This window comes from Mastigoproctus giganteus, chromosome 7 (assembly GCF_048544385.1).
Source record: "Mastigoproctus giganteus isolate SK-2022 chromosome 7, ASM4854438v1, whole genome shotgun sequence".
Lineage (NCBI taxonomy): Eukaryota > Metazoa > Arthropoda > Arachnida > Uropygi > Thelyphonidae > Mastigoproctus > Mastigoproctus giganteus.
This window is the reverse complement of record NC_143581.1, coordinates 144,855,347-144,876,533: the sequence shown is the minus strand read 5'-3', so window position 1 is coordinate 144,876,533 and position 21,187 is coordinate 144,855,347. Positions and strand designations below refer to the sequence as shown.

The 21,187-nt window shown below is 37.8% G+C and overlaps 1 protein-coding gene across 1 annotated transcript in view; it reads left to right on the top strand.

Moving 5' to 3' along the window:
• Positions 1 to 21,187, top strand: part of LOC150083245 (U3 small nucleolar RNA-associated protein 15 homolog) — a 192,624-nt gene that overhangs the window by 156,839 nt on the left and 14,598 nt on the right. Inside the window, exons 9-11 of the mRNA XM_090378448.1 lie at positions 4,796 to 4,897; positions 12,201 to 12,334; positions 19,525 to 19,583. Coding sequence (XP_090234574.1) covers positions 4,796 to 4,897; positions 12,201 to 12,334; positions 19,525 to 19,583 — 295 coding nt within the window. The remainder of the gene's footprint in view (positions 1 to 4,795; positions 4,898 to 12,200; positions 12,335 to 19,524; positions 19,584 to 21,187) is intronic.

Sequence of the window (21,187 nt, the reverse complement as noted above, 5' to 3'; positions counted from 1 at the left end):
GTAGGACATTCTCCTCATTGTCTGACATCCTTATCGTTCGCTCTCGATTCATGGTACCTTGTGAAACAACCAGTCTCACGTAACCTTCCGTGCGCACGTGCGAAAATCGTATGATGAGGAGTACACTCCTGGTATGTGCAGAGCGTCGCGCCCATTACAGTCCGCAGCTCCATACGCGAGGTGCATGTGTTCCAGTTCAACGTTTGAATACTCGTCCATCCTACTGCCTCGGGAACCAGTTCGCAAATGACGACTTCCAGCGGGATCGCTGCTCACGCGACCTCCCATTCAACGTCCTCTATCGCATGACGAAGGCATTTCGGACCCTGCAATGCTATGTGATTCTGATTCGTCTTTGTGCCCCCACACCTCCTGCAAGTTTGTCGCACTGGTAGCGAATCACCCTGTATAAGAACAAAGACATACTTAGAACTAGAATTTATAGGAAAAAAACACACACAGGAAAATTCTTACACTTTAATTTCTATTTAACACAAAGAAATCAGTATTATACAATCAAATATATAATGCAGTAAAATACACCCATTCCCGGGAAGACCTAGCAATTGAATTACATTACCTAACCAAAACGTTCATAGGCAGGAAGTATCCAAAAACAGTTAATCCAAAATACCATGTTAATAATAATAAAATAAAATCAACAAGCTCCGCACTAATAAGACAAATAAAAATTATACGCTAAATACCAAAATTATACTCCCATACCACTGGCAAGGGCTTAGAGGGTAACAGGTATTCTGTGTGTTATCAGACACTCAGTCTAAAACACTGATGAATCCAATATCTTTCTATTTCAGAAGATTTAGGAGAAGTCCGGTTGGCCTGCCTCCCTAAAATCCACTCGTGCCCACCTTCTCTATGGTAAGTTACGTTACTTAGGCGGCAACGAACGTGTAGAGAGGTTCTCTTCAAGATGCCTGGTCAGTGTGAAGAGGAAATGGCCAAATCCTCCAGCATATGACAGCATGATGAAACAAAGGGCCCTCAGTCTCAAGCGGCTTTCACTCCCCCTCTTCTGGCAGTGAGAGGATCAGAGTGGAAGCAGAGGGTGCTAAGAATCTCTAGATACGACCAGGCTGCCATGCACAGAAACTGAACCTGGCCTGTTACAACATAAGATCGCTCATTGGTGAAGACAGGATATTAGAGCTGGAAAAGGAACTAGAAAATGTGAATTTGAATATCATCGGTTTGGCTGAAACAAGAAGAAGAAATGAATCACTTGTAAGTTTATCAAGTGGAAATCTGTTGTACACCAATGGAAACAGTGAAAGGAGCAAAGGTGGAGTTGGGTTTCTGGTCCATAAAGATATAAAAAACAACATTTTTGAATTCAAATGTACATCACCAAGGGTGTCAAGACTAATACTCAAGATTTCTAAGAGATACAAGCTAAAGATTATAATTATTTATGCACCAACATCGAGCCTTGATGATGAAGAGATTGAAGAAATGTACACCGAAATTGAGAGTCTTCTAGATGAGCAGAAAACCCACTACACTTATTAGGGGGGACTTCAATGCTAAGGTTGGAAAAAGACGAAACAGCACATAAAGGGGAACTATAGGAAATTTTGGAATTGGTGAAAGAAATGAAAGAGATGAAAGACTTGTGGAATTTGTAGAATCTCAAGGATTATCATTAATGAACACTTTTCAAGAAAAGGGTGAACAGAAGGTGGACACGGAAGAGTCCAAATGGATTAACAACTAATGAAATTGACTTCATCCTCACGAACAGAAGATATATCGGAATGATGTTACCGTCCTGAAAAAGGTAAATGTTGGAAGTGAACACAGAATGGTATGATGCACACTTCATATAGATGTAGGAAAGGAAAAAACCGACTCGGGTAAATAATATGAAGCTCTTTGAGATAACAGAAGAGGAGAAAAAAGCAGTATGTACTGGAACTTAAAAACAAGTTTGAGCTTCTGCAGACTGCTCAGGACCAAGATATCGACAAGGAATATTACAACTTTCTGAAAGTGATAAAGCCCAAGAAACCTATAGGGGAAAAGAAATCCAGAGAAGAAAAAATTAGTCAAGAAACACTGACAAGGAGAAAATTGAGTATACTGAGTTATGCAAAGCCATTAGAAAGAGACTCAGAGAGGACGTAAGAAGATTTAACACAAGAAAAGTTGAACAAGCATTAAGGGGAAACAAAGGACTTAAAACAGTAGCCATGAGCAGTAATACAGAAAGACAAATGATACTGAAACTGAAGAATGGCGATGGTGTACTTATAAATAGCAGAGAAGGCATAATTCAAATAGCAGATGACTACTAAAGAGAATTATACAAGGAGCAAGGGAATGATGTCAGCAGTGGGGAAGATGGATCGCAAATTAGAAAAACATACGACATACCCGATATTCTTCCTGATGAGGTAGAACATGCATTGAAGAAAATGAAGACTCAGAAAGCCCCTGGGAAGATGAAGTTACTGTAGAGTTGTTAAAATTGGGAGGAAGAGACATAACACAAAAACTGGCAAGGCTCTTCACAAAATGCATTAGAAGAGGTGTGATGCCTAAGCAGTGGAATAATGCAATCATAGTTTTGCTGCATAAGAAAGGAGATAAATCAGAAATTGGAAATTATAGACCAATTAGCTTGTCATCCCACATCTACAAGTTGTTCACAAGTCATTACTAACAGATTAGAAAGAATACTTGATGAGAATCAACCGAAAGAGCAAGCTTGCTTTAGGACAGGATTCTCAACTATGGATCACCTTCACATAATATCACAGCTAATGGAGAAAGCAAATGAATATAAAACACCATTATGCCTGGCATTTGGGGATTATGAAAAGGCATTTGACTCCATACAGCATAAGGCAATGTTTCAGTCACTGGAAGGACAAGGCATAGATACCCCATATATTATGAATTTGAAGAAAATATATGAGAGCGCTACCTCCTTTATTTGACTAGACAAAGACGGTGGCAAATTTAAAATCAAGAAAGAAGTTCGCCAAGGAGACACAATATCTCTAAAGCTATTTACTGCTGCCCTTGAGGAAGCTTTCAGAAGATTAGGCTGGTCGCAGAAAGGAGTCAGTGTGAATGGAGAGTACCTAAACCATTTGCGATTTGCAGATGACATTGTGGTCATAAGCCGCGATACGATCCCAAAGAATTAGAGGAAAATCTTAATCAGTTATGCACAGTTAGTAAGGATTTTGGACTCAAGATGAATATGGCTAAAACAAAAGTAATGATGAACAAGTATGCCACGGAAAGGGAAATAATGATTGAAGGAGCAGTAATTGAAAAGGTGGAGTCATACTTATCTGGGACAAGTTATTAGCTGTAATAAAGATAAATGGCTGGAAGTCAAGAGAAGAATAAATTTTGGATGGATAGCATTCAGGAAATATAGTCACATACTGAAGAGCAATATCCCATTTTGTCGGAAACGTAAAATAATGAACCGTGTATACTCCCCACCATGACTTATGGAAGTGAAACTTGGGCACTCACCAAAAGAATGGAAGAGAAGCTGAGAACTACACAGCGAAGAATGGAACGAATTATATTGGGAATCAGACTGTTAGTTAAGAAGAGAAACACATGGATTAGGCAGCAAACTCAAGTGAAGGACATTCTTATTAAAACTAAAGAATGAAAATGGTCTTGGGCCAGGACACATAGCTCGAAGACATGATGACAGATAGACTAAGAAAATAACAGAATGGTACCTAAGAGGAGCTAGAAGAAAATCTGGAATACAACGGCGGAGATGGTTAGATGAAATTCACGAGTTTGTGGATAGTAAATGGATGGCCATTGCACAAAACAGAAGGAATTGGAAAGTTGCTGGAGAGGCCTTCATCCTGCAGTGAATTAAAAATGGCTGATGATGACCACTGCCAGTTTGCACGGCAACTTAAAAAAATTTTTACAGGTACAGACGCTATACTAAATTTTTCCTCCTATAACAAAGTTGGAAGTATCTTTAATAATTACAGGGAGAATCAAGATTAAAGCTGTTAATAATTTAATATACTTTATAAAATGCCAATCTGGCTGTAATGCTGGCTATATAGGCGGTACTATTATCATTTTAATAGTTTTAAAACTAATCAATTCAACACAGAGCTTGCGGAACATGTACATTCATATAATCATAATCCATTAATAGATTTGGCCATTACATTGATAAGACTAAATTCTGATTATAGGATATTGCAATACGAAGCTTTGGCCAAAGAATGGTATCGTCAGAATACGTCACTTAAAATATTAAATGCGAAACTACCATCTGGCCTCTCCTCATTACGAAGCCTAACACGTTTTAAATTACCACGTGTCTAACTCAAAGCATCACAGGAACTAGAACTACCTTATAAACTCCTTCTCTACTTACCTCAATTAAGTCAACTGATGATGATTCAATCTTAAGTCTCTCGTTTTAGACTCTTGACTACCTACATTATTATCCTTCTTAGCAGTTCACCTTCAGTAACTTTTATATATGACAACCATAGGAAGAGGGAGTGCATTTCATTTTCCTATGGGCTTTATTTTAATCATTAATGTAATTTAACTTTAATTCTATTTCACCTTCTTTATACAAATTATGTGATAAACGGTTCAAGAGGTAGGTACTGAACTATTAAGCTTTTGCTATATTTCAATATATATACTTAGTGTAGACTAAATAATGTACATGTTTTTCACACATGTGTATTTTATGTATGTATATGTAATGGTGTGTGTGGTTTTTTTTTTTTTTTTTTTTGTGTTTTTTTTTTTTTTTCAGTATGATGTGGTGGTGCCAGAGAAGAAAAATGAGAAACTTCCAGACCATGATCGATATCTGCGAACTTTTCAAAGTAGTCGAGCCCTTGATGCTGCCTTAAGAGTAAGTTGTGTGATATTATTGCCAAAATCTGTTTGTTTTATTATTCTAAATGTGACATAAAGATAGTTTCATTTAATTTTAAAAATATAAGAAATTAATATCTTAATGAGTTCTAGTTTTTTTGTTTTGTTTTTTTTTCTAGATTTTTTTTTTGCCATTTGTATGTAGCATAATTCTAAAATTTTGAGACTGAAATTATGGCATACAGCAGAAGCTCCTCCACTTAGGTGGTTCTGTACATGTGTAACCTCTACTGTTAGTACATATAGTGGCTTGCCTGTAGCAACACATGTTCAGCCACTGCTTTTTGTGAAGTGATTGTTCTTTTTTATGACAGTGAAATGGAGGAAAATGAGTACTGAGACTATGTAAAGTTTTGTCAGAATTGGGAAAATTCACATTGGAAATGCTTCATATGATGCAAGCTGCTTATGGGTAGGGTTGTTCACACCATTCTATAATTTTCAAGGGAAGAGAAGAAAAATGGGAGGCTAAAGATGGCTCATGTCCTGAAAAAATGACAACTATTTCACATTGCCAATGCAGAAGCTGAATATCTTATTTGTGGAAATCAGTATCAAATGGTCAGTAAAGCTGTGGAAGCTTTACACATTTCACACAGCACCTGTCATGATACCTTTTACAGTCAGCTGTGTACACCGAATCATGCAACACATAATGAAAATGCATTAGATAGTATGAATCAGACCTCTAATGCTCAATACGTTCTACATTGATATTAATATTTACAAAATAATAAGAGGAGTTTACCTCAATATAGTACGTAGAACACTTCCATATGATACTCTCCAGAAATTAAAACGAAAAAATCAAAAAACTTACATTAGGGTAAAAAATAATTAAAAACCAATTTAACACAATTAAAATCAATTTAACACAATTAAAAATATTGAAAAGAATCTAACGAAAATATTCAAAGCGATTTTCCTTCCTGAAACTGACAATGCTTTTCAACCGCATGTTATGATCACAGGAATGAAAGTTACCGAATAGGGTGGAACATGAAACTTAAATAGTCATTATTTGTCTTTGCGCATGCACGTAAAAGTCTACGCATCGGAGATCAAATATGGCCGATGAACATTAACAGAATTCTAGTGTGATTTAATTTCTACGGTTTCTGCAATTAATAGTCACGTATAATTACGTTGGACATTAAGTATTTTGGCCTCGTTAAATAAAGTATGTTTTTCATTAATGGCATGAAATGCTAATTCTGACGCTGCTGAATGAGATGTATGAACTGAGGCTTCATGTTGATTTACACGAATATTCAAAGAAAAACGCATTGACCCTTGATGAGATGAGTCACTTTTTTTTTTTTTTTTTTTTTTTGTAGTTATTGGCGCATCGGCTTCTGTGGCCATAATGCACCACCCAAGGTTTTTGCAGTACTTTGATTCAAGCCCGAGGCAGGATTCGAATCCACGACCTTTTGGGTTGCTAGGCAGGTACTTTACCCGCCCGGCTAGCCCGGTCGGCAAGATGAGTCGCAATCACCGCAAGAAATGTTGTATACCAGGTCATTAATTTGTGATGCGAACACCGAAAGAACCGAGCGATTGTTCAGTATAGTGTGTAATTTTCGTATTGGCCTGGCCACAGTTTTAAATTCAGTATCTGTAAACAATCTATTAAGCTGTTTGTGCCACTGTTCAACATATGGGACAGAAATGAAGTATTTTTTGTTATTACTATTGTTGGTTGGTGTAGTATTTTGTATCCTATCCTTAGCCTGTGCCCTAATCCGGTTTATTGTGGCAAGGGGATAACCCCTGTTTAAGAACCTGCTAATTAATATTTTTATTTCTGAGCCAAAAGCAGATTCCGTCGTTGAATATTTATAGGCATTTAGAAATTGATTAAAGATAATCAATCTTTTGTAGATGAACGGGTGATAGCTATTATAATGTAGAAGCATACTGGTGTTTGTAGGTTTTCAATAGATGGTAAATTGGATCTTATTCGAATTCCGAATAAGCGTGAAATTTAGAAAGTTTAATGACTTTGTATCGGTATCCTCCCTTTCCAATGTAAATTTGAGTCTAGAATGAATATTATTAAACAAATGTAAAATGTCTTGGATAGTACTATCAGTAATAACTAGAACATCATCTAAATACCTCCCATAGTATGTGATACGGGGTCGAAAAGGTGTCAAATGTATATGCTCAATCATTGAGAGATAGATCTCTGACATTAAGCCGCTCAGGCTCAAACCCATTGGTAATCCAAAAATTTGTTTGTATACCTTGTCTCGAAATGTGATATAGTTGGCCTCAACTAACAGTTTAATTAAGTGAAAAATTTCCTTAATAGGTAGCTTCATGTAATTAATCGGTATCGAGTTATTATTTAACATATCCCAAATAATATCTAATGTGTATTCAACATTTACATTTGTATATAACGAGGTAACATCTAGGGAGAATAAATTGTCATTGTTGCCAAGTCTACAGTCTTTAAGATTATTAAATAATATATTGTAGTTCTTAATGCTATATGCATATGTGGCTAAGGAAATGCTGAGTTCCTGTAGGAAACAATAGGTCGAATAGGAAATCCATTCTTGTAGTAATTTTACCTGACCGAAAAGTATAGGAATATTATGTTCTAACTTCAATGCCTTTAACTGAGCCATAGTAATGTAGTCGTTTTTCGATATGTGGTTAACGTTTTATTGTATTGATTGACCAAATTGGTAAACAGTGCCGGGTCTACTTCAAGATAAGCCGACTGGGCTAGCCGAGTGTGTAAAGTGCCTACCTGGCAACCCAAAGGTCGCGGATTCAAATCCCGCCTCAGGCTTGGATCAAAGTACTGCGAAAAACCTTGGGAGGTGCATTATGGCCACAGAAGCCGATGCGCCAACCACTACAAAAAAAAAAAAAAAAAACCTTCAAGGTAAGTGGAGGTATCAAAGGAACAACTGAATCTAACTTATTAATATAACTCGAATAAGATCCAATTTAGCATCTGTCGAAAACCTACAAACACCAGTATGCTTCTACATTATATAATAGCTATCACCCATTCACCTACAAAAGTTCGAATATCTTTAATCAATTTCTAAATGCCTATATATATTCAACGATGGAATCTGCTTTGGGCTCAGAAATACAAATATTAACTAGCAGGTTCTTAAACAGGGGTTATCCCCTTGCCACAATAAACCAGATTAGGGTGCAGGCTAAGGATAGGATACAAAATACTACACCAACCACAATAGTAATATCAAAAAATACTTTATTTCTGTCCCATACATTGAACAGTGGCACAAACAGCTTAATAGATTCTTTAAAGATACCGAATTTAAACTTGTGGCCAGGCCAATACGGAAATTACACACTATACTGAACAATTGCTTGGCTCTTTTGGCGTTCGCAACACAAATTAATGAACTGGTATACAACATTTCTTGTGGTGATTGCGACTCGTCTTATCAAGGTTCGACCCGATTTTCTCTTAATATTCGTGTAAATCAACATGAAGCCATTGCGGTACAAGTAAACACATGGGTTGTGTTAGGGTAGCTAAGAATAGAAACAGGTGCAGGTATACTTGCGTGTACACCAATGCTAGGAGTTTAGTAAATAAATTTGATGAATTTGAGGTATTGCTCAAAACATCAAAGGCAGATATTGTTGGGATATCAGAGACGTGGTGTCACACAGATATAAGGAATGCAGAACTGGAATTTGGGAAGTACAACGTCTACAGAAAGGATAGACAGGATAGGAAGGGAGGAGGGGTTATGCTATTAGTTAAGAAACACATAAAATCCAAGGAAGTGAAGCCAGTTGACATCGCTGGACAGTGCAGTGTCGAGTCAGTTTGGTGTGACATAAGCATTGGGAGATCAAAATTGAGAGTAGAAGTGTCCTATAGGCCTAATGACTCTGATGAGTATAATAAGAAACTGTACAGGGAAATAGTGTGCCAGTAAATCAGAGTCTTATATTGGGGGATTTTAATTTCCCAGATATTGACTGGAATTTGGGGGCTGGTCAGTCACACACTATCAAGGCTTTTGTGGATTTATTGGATGATTGTTATCTACATCAGCTTGTTCGGGAGGCAACTAGAGGGAGTAATACTCTTGATTTGATTATCAGTAGTGATTCTTCATGCATTAAGAATCTGCAGATAAATGAACCACTAGGTGGCAGTGATAGCAGTGTTCTGAAGTGGGATTTACTCAAAGAGGTAACTACCATTAGGGGTAAAGGGAGGGGTTATTGTTTTCGTAAAGGCGACTACAATGGACTGAGACAGTACTTAAATTCTATACAGTGGGACCAACTGATGATGTTACCAACAGCAAATTCAAAATGGGAAGCATTCAAAGAACTTATCTTGGAAGCTACTAGGCTTTACATACTATCTAAGAAATATTGTTCACGGTTTAGGCCTAAATGGATGTCAGATGAACTAATGAGAAAAATGCATGGGATACATACAAATTAACATGTGACACAGAAGCCTATGATAGATACAAGTTGATCTGTAACCAAGTTACAAAGGAGGTTAGGCAGGCGAAGGCAGATTACGAGAAATATTTGGCAAGGGATGCAAACAAAAACAGCAAAGAGTTCTTTACTTATGTAAACTCTAGAAGGAAGGGGATGAATCAGATTGGTCCACTTGATATCGATGGGTCAACTGTTGATAATCCTGCTCAGGTAGCTAACAAACTAAATGAATATTTTGCATCGACATTCACACATGAGGAGTTATTCAGCGAGGGGAATGCCAGAGTTATATTCAACTATGGCCGTAAGCTAGAGAGTCTTCTAATAACTGAGAGTAAAGTGGAGGAGAAATTGTTGAAGATAAACACAAGGCACCTGGGGTGGATGGGATCTATCCAGTTATATTAAAGGAGGCGGCAGAGGAAGTAAGCAGACCCTTAGCCATAATTATGAGAGCTTCCTTGGACTCAGGGGAGGTACCCACAGACTGGAGATGTGCAAATGTGACCCCAATTCACAAAGGAGGATCAAAGGCTGAAACAAGTAATTATAGACCTGTGAGTTTAACTTCTGTTCCAGGAAAATTAATGGAGGCACTGGTTTTAGAAGCACTGTAGGATCATCTAGACAAGACTTCAGTTATAGCTTGGACACAGCATGGTTTTGTTAAGGGGAACTCTTGCCTGACCAATTTGATTGGATACTGTGATGCAGTCACAAAAGAACTGGATGCATCGAATAACTTTGATATTATATACCTGGATCTTAGAAAGGCTTTTGATACTGTTGCACATGGAAGACTGCTGCACATGGAAGGCTGCTGCACAAATTGGAGCAGTGTGGCATTGGAGGCAAATTGCTGCTATGGATAAAGAGGTGGTTGAGGGGGAGAAGACAGAGAGTGGTAATCAATGGACACTGCTCATCATGGACAAATGTTATCAGTGCAGTCCCTCAGGGTTCAGTGTTGGGTCCATTATTGTTTTCTGTATTTATAAATGATATTGATGATGGTATATCAAGCTTAATGTCCAAGTTTGCAGATAATACGAAGGTTGGCAGGGTTGTCAAGGACACTACTGACACTATGCTGCTGCAACAGGATCTGGAAAGGTTGAGCAGATGGGCTGATAGGTGGCAAATGAAGTTTAACATTGACAAATGTGAAGTACTACATATGAGAAATGGCAACCCCAGAGCAACGTATCAATTCTGTGGTACTACCCTGACAGTGGTAGAGAATGAAAGGGACCTGGGGGTGGTTGTGCAGGCAGATATGAAGTTCTCTGAGCAGTGCAGACGGGCTGTAAGAGTAGCTCATGGTGTCTTATCAATGATATACAGGAATTTTTCCAGCAGTGATAAGGAGGTGATTATTCCATTGTATAAGGCAATGGTCAGGCCACACCTAGAGTACTGTATACAGGTCTGGAGGCCTCATTTCAAGAAGGATGTAGAGCTGCTGGAACGAGTACAGAGAAGGGGGCAACAAGGTTAGTGAACAGAACGAAGGGTTGCTCTTACGAAGAAAGGCTTAAGTTTTGCAAATTACAGTGTCTGGAGACTAGGCACCGGTGCGGTGATCTGATAGAGGTGTACAAAGCCTTGAATGGTTTGAGCATGCTCAATGCTGATGGGATTCTTCCTCTTGCTCAGAATAATCACCTGAGAGGGCATAAATTCAAATTGAGGAAAGACAGGTGTAGGATAGACGTGCAGAAATTTGCCTTTAGCCAGCGGGTGGTTGGTTGGTGGAACAGACTTCCATCCCTTGTTGTGGAAGTATAGCCTAAATAAGTTTAAGGCTCAGCTGGACAGGCATTTCGAACGAACAGAGGGGTGAAGTGGAAGTGGATTTTTTTTTTTTTTTTTTTTTTTGGCTCGTGCTGCATATGCATGCTTTCTTGCATCAAATGCCTCTACTAATGCAAATGCTAATGCTAACAGAAGCAGATTATAAACTGAAAAGCAGGATGGCTAAAGCTATAAAGTTATAATAGATGCTCAGTAGTCACAATTACTTAGCACATTTTACTAAATTTAAAATGTGCGGGTTGGTGTGTTTACAAGAATTCACAAATATACATTGTCTCATTTCTAATTTCGGTGATGTTCGTTTCTTTCTTCAGTTCACAAGTTGTACCCTTTTAGTTGCTTTACCACTATTAATTTCATTTTCCTTAATTATTTGCTCATTACAGGTAGTATTCTGCTTATGTCCACTCTGATATTCAGTCAGCGATTTTCTAATCTGTAATCTCCTCTTTCTGATCTTTAGCTAATGCTTGGGCATGTTGTGTATACCTTGGCATATAGTGTTATGTATGAGAGACATGGGAAGCAGCCATAATATCACACATTCAGGGGCAGGGTTGTTGGTACAGTGGGAGGTGGCAGTCCATCTTAAAGATATCATATCCTGTTCGGGGTGTAGTCAATCTACCATTATTTGAGTGTACTAGGAATAGCAAACAAGGGCAAAACAACTAGCTTGCATAAAACTTGTAGTATGAAAATGGTGCAGGTAAACATTACGAGAAATGGTCACAGTGGCTTCTGTAGGCCAAGGACAGTCAAATCCTTGCAACTGACTGCAGGTAATGGTTTTGGACGAGCCAGAATGCTTTTTAGCAGGACTGTTCACTGTACTAACATATCCATTATCACAGAATTGGTGTGCATTTGCTTTGTAGTAACCAAAGCGTAATGCTTTTTTTTTTATAATGTAATGGTAATTATATGACTTTTGTTTTTTTAAAGAACTTATTCTTGTGTGCCGCTTCTTCTATCTTAATATGAGTCTTTCTTAGTCACACTTCGTACAGAAGAAGCCTGAAGCAACAGTTGGCGTGATACAGGAACTAATACGTCGAGGTGCTATTAAAGCAGCATTAGCTGGGAGAGAGGGTCTGGCTCTTGTTCGTGTGGTTAAGTTTGTAGCCAGGTAATTATGCATATTTAACTGTTAAAATACTATGAGACAGTATTTCTAATAGTTATTTAAAATTGAAAGTATATTCCTAATTAGTTGTCCAAAATCAAAATAATTATACTATTTGTATGAGCAAATTCCAGTTAATGTGGAATAAAATGAGCAAGCAGGGTTTGAAAGATCTGGTTTCAGTCTGTGTGATCCACTTCTATTCATATTTTATTCCCTTATTTTTACATTAGATCTATCTTTATCCCATTAATTGTTCAACTTTTCAAAGAAGCATTAGTGCAATAGCAAGCATGAACTTTCATTACAACTGTCACAATTATGATGAAACTTGGTGACAGTGGTCACAGTTTCTGCTACAGGAAGTCTGACCTCCAATACCTCCCATACGTTAATTGGAAACCTACCCGTGGCTTCCAAGTTGTCTTCATCAGGAGATGAAATAACTCATTTCAGAATGGCTCACAGAAAGACAGTATTAATATTTTCTGTGAGCTATTTTCATATTACCTTCTCCCTCTAAACTACTGTGCAAGGTAATTTATTCCAGTGGTCTACAATACCCTGCCTGAATGTTAACTCCTATAAGATCCAGCTTTCTATTACTCCCTTAGGTTTCATATTTACAACTCATAGTTCTTGTCTCTCCCACACGTTGAAATATATCTCAGTTACGACCCTCCAAGATGTCTAGTTCCCAAGCTGTACAATTAGCATTCTTCACCAGTCTGGTTTTCCTTATATAAAGGGACAGTGACATCCTTTTCCCAACTTCAGAAGATCCTGTGCAGTATACCATATACCTTCCAAGCTCCCCTGTTTTTACTGTATGACAACTTTCATATCTGATCTTACCATAATGCCTAAGTAAAAGGTTCTCAAAATGTAAGGGCTATGATGTGTTGTTTTAATGAAGCACTTTTTTTAACAAAGTATGGACAGACCATCCCACTAATCCAGTTATATGTTGCCGCCTCCGTAGCCAGGTGGGAAAGAGCAGCAGTGCATAGCACACACTTCTTGATTAGACCAGGGTTCGAGCCCGTCACCGCCGAATACGGAGAATGCGAAAAGGTCAGGGAATGACCACTGCATATCTCGGAGCAATATGGACTTAGTTGCTAATGCTCCTAAAAAAAAAAAAAAAAAAAGTGTATATGTTAATTTTTAATATGTGTATACTCATAGATAATTTTTTTGTCAGATCTGTTTATTTGCACTTGTTCTGTAAGATGAGGTGGTGTAAATTTTAGGAAATAGATTGAGGGGAGAATGTAAGCTAGAAAAGTTTGTGAACCTCTGTTCTTTTTCATCCCAAACTGCTTTTAACTCTCCCCCTTCCCCAGCTTATAAGTAACCTGAATTTCTGTTCTCCAGCAGTAAAATCTTATCTTTAGAAGCGTTAAATTTAACTGTCTGCTTCCACAATACAAGGTGAAAGGTTTTTTTTACAATTGATTAATATCTGGCTGAAAACAAATTTTCTCAGATCTGTCCTGCAACTAAAGTTTTCTAGTTTAAATTTATGTTCCCCTTAGGAAGTTGCCTGAGAAATAGTTAGGATGCCATCATCCTAACTATTTCCTGAGAAATAGTATGATGCCATCATACTCTTTATCAGGAAACACACTTAAGGGGGATATAAATTTACTTTAACCAACTTCATGGTATGTTATTCTGGAGTTACTATCTATGTACAGTACCTTACATTTGTATATGTTAAACTTCAATTGCCACTTCTCAGCCCATCTTCCTAATTTTTCTACATCTTGTTGCAGTACTTACCTTTATTACTGTCATTAATCACCCTGCCAACCTTTGTATCATCTGAAAACTTAGACATTAAGCCTATATGCTTTAATTAATATCACTGAATTATTATTGTTATTGTTCTTATATTATTTCTCCCCGATTGGGGGTTCCATCTCGTGATGGGTATTGCTACCAAGTACACAGGGTGGTTGTTGTTATGTCTGGTCTTACTGTTGGTCGAGGAACTCTCTGACTATCGTACAGATATTCAGGATTGAGAGTTTCTGGAGTTCCTTGTAGGTGTTTGCTGGGATACTTATTGCTGCTAGTCTGTTATGTAGGGTCTTTGGCACCATATCTGTGGTTGACACAATGATCAGGATGGTTGTTACTTGTTGCATATGCCACATCTCTTTGATCTTAACCAGCACCAGCGAGGTGAACTGATAGAGGTGTATAAAGTCTTGAATGGTTTGAGCATGCTCAATGCTGATGGGATTCTTCCTCTTGCTCAGAATAATCACCTGAGAGGGCATAAATTCAAATTGAGGAAAGACAGATGTAGGATAGACGTGCGGAAATTTGCCTTTAGCCAGCGGGTCATTGGTCGGTGGAACAGACTTCCATCCCTTGTCATGGAAGTTGATAGCCTAAATAAGTTTAAGGCTCAGCTGGTATTTCGAACGAACAGAGGGGTGAAGTGGAAGTGGTTATTTTTTATTTTATTTTTTATTTTTTTATTTTTTATTTTTTTTTTTTTTTTGGCTGATGCTGCATAAGCTTGCTTTCTTGCATCAAATGCCTCTACTAATGCTAATCTCCTGTCTTAGGTTCGTGTACTTCCTGATTTTTTTTTCCCAATGGGTTTTCTACAGGTTGCCAGTGTTGGATACCATTATATCAATCAGATAGGTAGCCTTTTCCTTCTTGTCCACAAGAGTTATGTCCGGTCTGTTGTGCGGGATTGTCCTATCCGTTATTATGGCGCGGTCCCAGTACGGCTTGTGGGTTGGAGTCTCTAGTACTGGCTGGGGTTCGTACTTGAAGTACGGCACATTTTCTTCAAACAACTCGTATTTCCTTGCTAGCTTCTGATGTATTATCCTGGCTATCTGGTTCTGTCTATGAGTGTACTCAGTCTGGGTGATCACCTTGCACCCCGCGGTGATGCGCTGGATCGTTTCTGAGGCCAGGTGGCATCGGAAACTCCGGGCTCCTTGGCGATGTATTTTCTATAGTTTCTGGTGTTGATTACATGGTCTTGGATGGCGAGCATGAATCCTTCAGTCTCAGGGAAGAGCATCCCGCTTGTGAGCCATGCATTGGAAGCAATTTTATCTATGTGATTTTGATGGAGATCATTGTAGTGTCTGCCATGGAGTGTCTTCTCTGCCCATCGCCAAATGTCATTTTGGCAGAAAAGCTACAATATGTCTTCGTCAGTGATGGTTGTCAGGTCCATGTCTTGTTGAATCCAGTAGGAAGGTCAAACTGCCCATCCCACTCTGGCTGTGGGATATGTTAGCTGGCAGTGGGGAACCCACCATAAGACAAGTTTGCTTCATTCATAATCTGCATTCTCACTCTACTTGCATTCTATTTTTATACTTTTTTTTTCTTATAGTTTATAATATATATATTTTTTCCCTATTAGGTTATGTATATATATATCATCATCATCAAAAGCCATTTTCAATCTACTGCAGGATGAAGGCCACTCCAGCAACTTTCCAGTTCCTTCTGTTTTGAGCACTGGCCATCCATTTACTACCCACAAACTCATGAATTTCATCTATCCATCTCCACCTTTGTCTTCCAGGTTTTCTTCTAGCTCCTCCATACAGCATAAGAAATGTACAGCGAAATTGAGTCTTCTAGATTAGCAGAAAACCCACTACACTATTATTATGGGGGACTTCAATGCTAAGGTTGGCAAAAGACAAAACAGTACAGAAAGGGGAACTATAGGAAATTTTGGAATTGATGAAAGAAATGAAAGAGGCGAAAGACTTGTGGAATTTGCAGAATCTCAAGGATTGTCAGTAATATACACTTTTTTCAAGAAAAGGGTGATGGACATGGAAGAGTTCAAATGGATTAACAACTAATGAAATCGACTTCATCCTCACTAACAGAAGATATATTGTGAATGATGTTACCGTCCTGAATAAGATAAATGTTGGAAGTTATCACAGAATGGTAAGATGTACACTTGATATAGATAAAGGAAAGGAAAAAACTGACTCGAGTAAATAATACAAAGGCCTTTGAGATAACAGAAGAGGAGAAAAAGCAGTATGTGCTGGAACTTAAGAACAAGTTTGAGCTTCTGCAGACTGCTCAGGACCAAGATATCGACAAGGAATATTACAACTTTCTGAAAGTGATAAAGCCCAAGAAATCCAAAGAAGAAAAAATTAGTCAAGAAACACTTGCTTTGATGAACCGAAGGCAAAAAATGAAGAGCAAGATAAACACTGACAAGGAGAAAATTGAGTATACTGAATTATGCAAAGCCATTAGAAAGAGACTCAGAGAGGACATAAGATTTAGCACAAGAAAAGTAGAACAAGCATTAAGGGAACACAAAGTATTTAAATCAGCAGCCATGAGCAGTAATACAGAAAGACAAATGATACTAAAACTGAAGAATAGCGATGGTGTACTTATAAACAGCAGAGAAGGCATAATTCAAATAGCAGAAGACTACTATAGAGAATTATACAAGGAGCGAAGAAATGATGCGAGCAGTGGGGAAGATGGATTGCAAATTAGCAACACATACGACATACCCGATATTCCTCCTGATGAGGTAGAACATGCATTGAAGAAAATGAAGAATCGGAAAGCCCCTGGGGAAGATGAAGTTACTGTAGAGCTGTTAAAATTGGGAGGAAGAGACATAACACAAAAACTGGCAAGGCTCTTCACAAAGTGCATTAGAAAAGGTGTGACGCCTAAGCAGTGGAATAATGTAATCATAGTTTTGCTGCATAAGAAAGGAGATAAATCAGAAATTGGAAATTATAGACCAATTAGCTTGTCATCCCACATCTACAAGTTGTTCCCAAGGGTCATTACTAACAAATTAGAAAGGATACTTGAGGAGAATCAACCGAAAGAGCAAGCTGGCTTTAGGACAGGATTCTCAACTATGGATCACCTTCATGTAATATCATGGTTAATGGAGAAAGCAAATGAATGTAAAACACCATTATGCCTGGCATTTGTGGATTATGAAAAGGCATTTGACTCCATACAGTATAAAGCATAAATATACAGGGTGATTCAATATCAGTGCAACAAACTTGCAGGAGGTGTAGGGGCACAAAGACGAATCGGAATCACATAGCATTGCAGGGTCCGAAATGCCTTCATCATGCGGTAGAGGACGTTGAACGGGAGGTCGTGTGAACGGCGATCCCACTGGAAGTTAGCATTTGCGAACCGGTTCCCAAGGCAGTAGGATGGACGAGTATTCAAACATTGAACTGTCCGACGTGCACCTCACGTATGGAGCTGCAGACTGTAACGTGTGCACTGCTCTGTGCTTGTACCAGGAACATTTCCCACACAGGTGTGCTCCTCATCATACGATTTTCGCATGTGTGCACAGAAGGTTACGTGAAGTTGGTTGTTTCACAAGAGATACCATGAATCGAGAGCGAACGACAGGGATGCCAGACAATGAGGAGAATGTCCTACGTCTTGCAAAAGGCAATCTGAGTACGAGTACTCAAGCGATAGGCCAACGATTGAGTATTTCCCAATCCACTGTATGGAGAATACTGTCAACAAACCAAATAAGTTCATACCATCCGCAACGCGTCCAATGATTGGAGGGTGCGGATTATCCACTCCGGAGGACTTTTGCTACTTGGTTTCTTTAACAGAAACAGTTCGCAAATGCTGACTTCCAGTGGGATCACTGTTCATGCGACCTCCCGTTCAACGTCCTCTACCGCATGACGAAGGCATTTTGGACCCTGCAATGCTATGTGATTCTGATTTGTGTTTGTGCCCCATACACCTCCTGCAAGTTTGTCGCACTGGTAGTGAATCACCCTGTATATATATATATATATATATATATATATTTTTTTTTTTTTTTTTTTCCCTCACGCATCATTTTTCTCACACACCAGGGGGAGATGCAGTGGTGTGCAATGTAATTTAAATACTAATGCTTAATAATTAAGCTAAATAAGAAAGAATATAAAAGATTAAGACTAGGGTTAGTGTGAACTTTAACATTTATGGTTTGTGTTCTTTTTCTCACACACTTACACTCTCATTCATTCTTCTAGCTTTCATTTCATTTATTCGCCTCTTTCTTTCTGCACTGCACTCTCTGGGCACCTCAACTTACTATTATTCTTCAGTTGTCAGATAATGCATAATAATAGTAGCCATTTGCTACTTTCAATTTAGCTGTGTGGTCTCTATGTATGATATAGCATGTGATACTTTTAAAATAAAAGTAAACCCAAGTGAGTCACTAGGATTTCATCAAATCCTAGTGATTTAAAGAAAGGGAAAAACTTTACATTAGCAATTAAACTAGATATGGAAAAACAATTGGATATGGGAGGATTGTCAAATTGAACTGTGCCAAATATTTAGTTTAGTAAGATCTACTATTAGAGCTGCAATCAAGAAGAAAAAAATCTTGAAATTTAGAAAGGTAAACATTTTTAATTTTAAGGAAATTCATTCATTTACATTCATTTTCAGCTGAGGTGGATGGAGAGATTATTAGATTTATTCAAAGAGACAATACATGATCTTGAATTCCCTTAGGTTTTGTGGTAATTAAAGTGAAGTCAATAATTTTAAAGATCGCTAAATAATAGTGATTGGAGAATCTATTAGAAAACTTTGTACTGGTTCTGGCAATAAGTCATTTATATTCTTATATTAAAAGCTCCCCCACATACTACAGATTCACTTAGCACTCTCAGAATTAAGATAAGAATTGCAAAGGAAAAAGTTCCAATTTTGAAAAAGGCGATAACATTATAATTCATTATGAGATTGTATTTTATTTAAATTATTCTGTAAAAATATTACAGAGTAATTTAAATAACTTCCAGTTAGTAATATAAGAATATAAAATATTGCTTACTGGAAGTTTGGTTTATATCCAGATCCATTCATAAAAGTATTATTTTAGCAGTGATAGAAAGTTTAGAGATTAAGAAAAGAAATTAGATTGATGGTAATTTCTTTAGAAGAGACCATCTGTGATTTTTAAAGTAATTTCTTCTTTAAATATTTTCATAGTTTAAGTCAGTTATATTAACTTGAAAAATGATAAAAAGATTTCATTTTATGCATATGTTTTTTTTTTTTTTTCTGTAAAGCTTTAACCTATATATACCTTATATTTGATGTTTTCTTATCTATATTGAAAGTGTTTTACTGTGTGTATTCATGTGCAGGTATCTATTGGAAAATAGATTTGCTGGAATCCTGATAGATATTGCTAAAATGTTAATGGGTAAGTAGGTTGTTTTCTTTTCTTTTTTTTCCTTCTGTTGTTGTTTATGCCACTTTGCATTTATGGAGCTATTTCAGAATAATGGGAGATGGAAGAATGTCTACACGATGGGTAGACTTTTCTCCACAAATTAATTGGGTTACTTGAAAATGAATGAAATGTCAGTACAGATTGAGAACATGAAGATTTCTGTAGGAACACAGCACCATTCACCTTTAAAAGTTGCAGTATATTTGAGTGACCTTACACTACTCAAAGAATAAATGATGGCAATGCCTATGTTCTTTTTAGGGATGTTTACAAATATGTGAAGGGCCTTCGTACATTTGTCTTCATTTAACAACCTTACTTCCAGTGGATGGATTTTCATAAAAATTGGAAAAATAAAAATTCTTCTTCCCTTCATCCTTCCCTTTCCATAAATATTTAGTTATTTATAGTGCCTTTGGAAAGTCCCTCTCTGTTTATTCAAGTTGTGATACTCTGCTAGTATATCATTGAGCCTTCATTGAGTGAGTTTTTAGTCGTAATTTAATACCAGTTCGCTACACTGTATCACAGTTAGGTGTATTCATTGCCAAACTTTGAGCAATTAGATTGTCCATAAAGCACAAAAGAAAATCTGAGTAACAGATCCAGCCTCTGGCTCATCAGCAGTCATCAGTCAGTTTTTTGCTGTAAACGTTTTTCTTACGGTGAAATTGGCACTCCTAGCTAGCTGCTATGTGATTCACATTTGCTTATCCACAGGAATGAATAAGTGGCATATCCCCCCCCCAATCATGTGTAAAGAGAAATTAATAATATTTGGCCAGTTTATTATTCAAAGCAGCTGCTCTCAGTCTTTTATGTGAAAGGACCATATTGGAGATTTTCTGAGACTGCAGGCTGGGTAAGGAAATGGTTGGCTTAATATCAAACTGTTTATATGTTCCTACTTATCTCAACGTAAATCTTACTAATTTTGATCCCACTATGTTTTTAGGTTGTGCTGCTGCTATAACAGGAAATTGGAGCATTGTTCAGTCATCAAGTTTCTCACCAAAGAAGGAAATGGGTCAAAGACCATTCATGGAAGGATGGGGGTGGTGTACCTTCACAGTACCAGGTGAAAGTCTGGTCAAAACAATTCAAGTGGGGTAGAGAGTTCATTGAAGATGAACCACGTCCAGGAAAGCCTGTGACAACGACCACTCTAGAAATGCACCAAGCTGTGGAAACCACTGTCCTGAATTACAGACATTTAAAGGTGTCCCAAATCTCTAGGGAATATGGCATATCTGAGGTGACAGCTATAACCATCCTCCACAAACATTTGTGGATGACTAAGGTCAGTGCAAGGTGGGTCCCCAGATTTCTGACCCCTGTGCAGAAACAATCCAGAGTACAGTATTGTGAAGAGAATTGAGCTTTATGGAAGGGATCCTGAAACTTTTGTCTCCAGAATTGTTGTGGGTAATGAAACATGGGTTCATCACTGGGATCCTGAGACCAAGTAAGAATCAATGCAATGGAACCACAAGAGTTATCCCCCACCAAAAAACTTCGGACACAGCCATCAGCTGGCAAGGTTATGGCCCATTTTTTGGAATGCTGAGGCAATT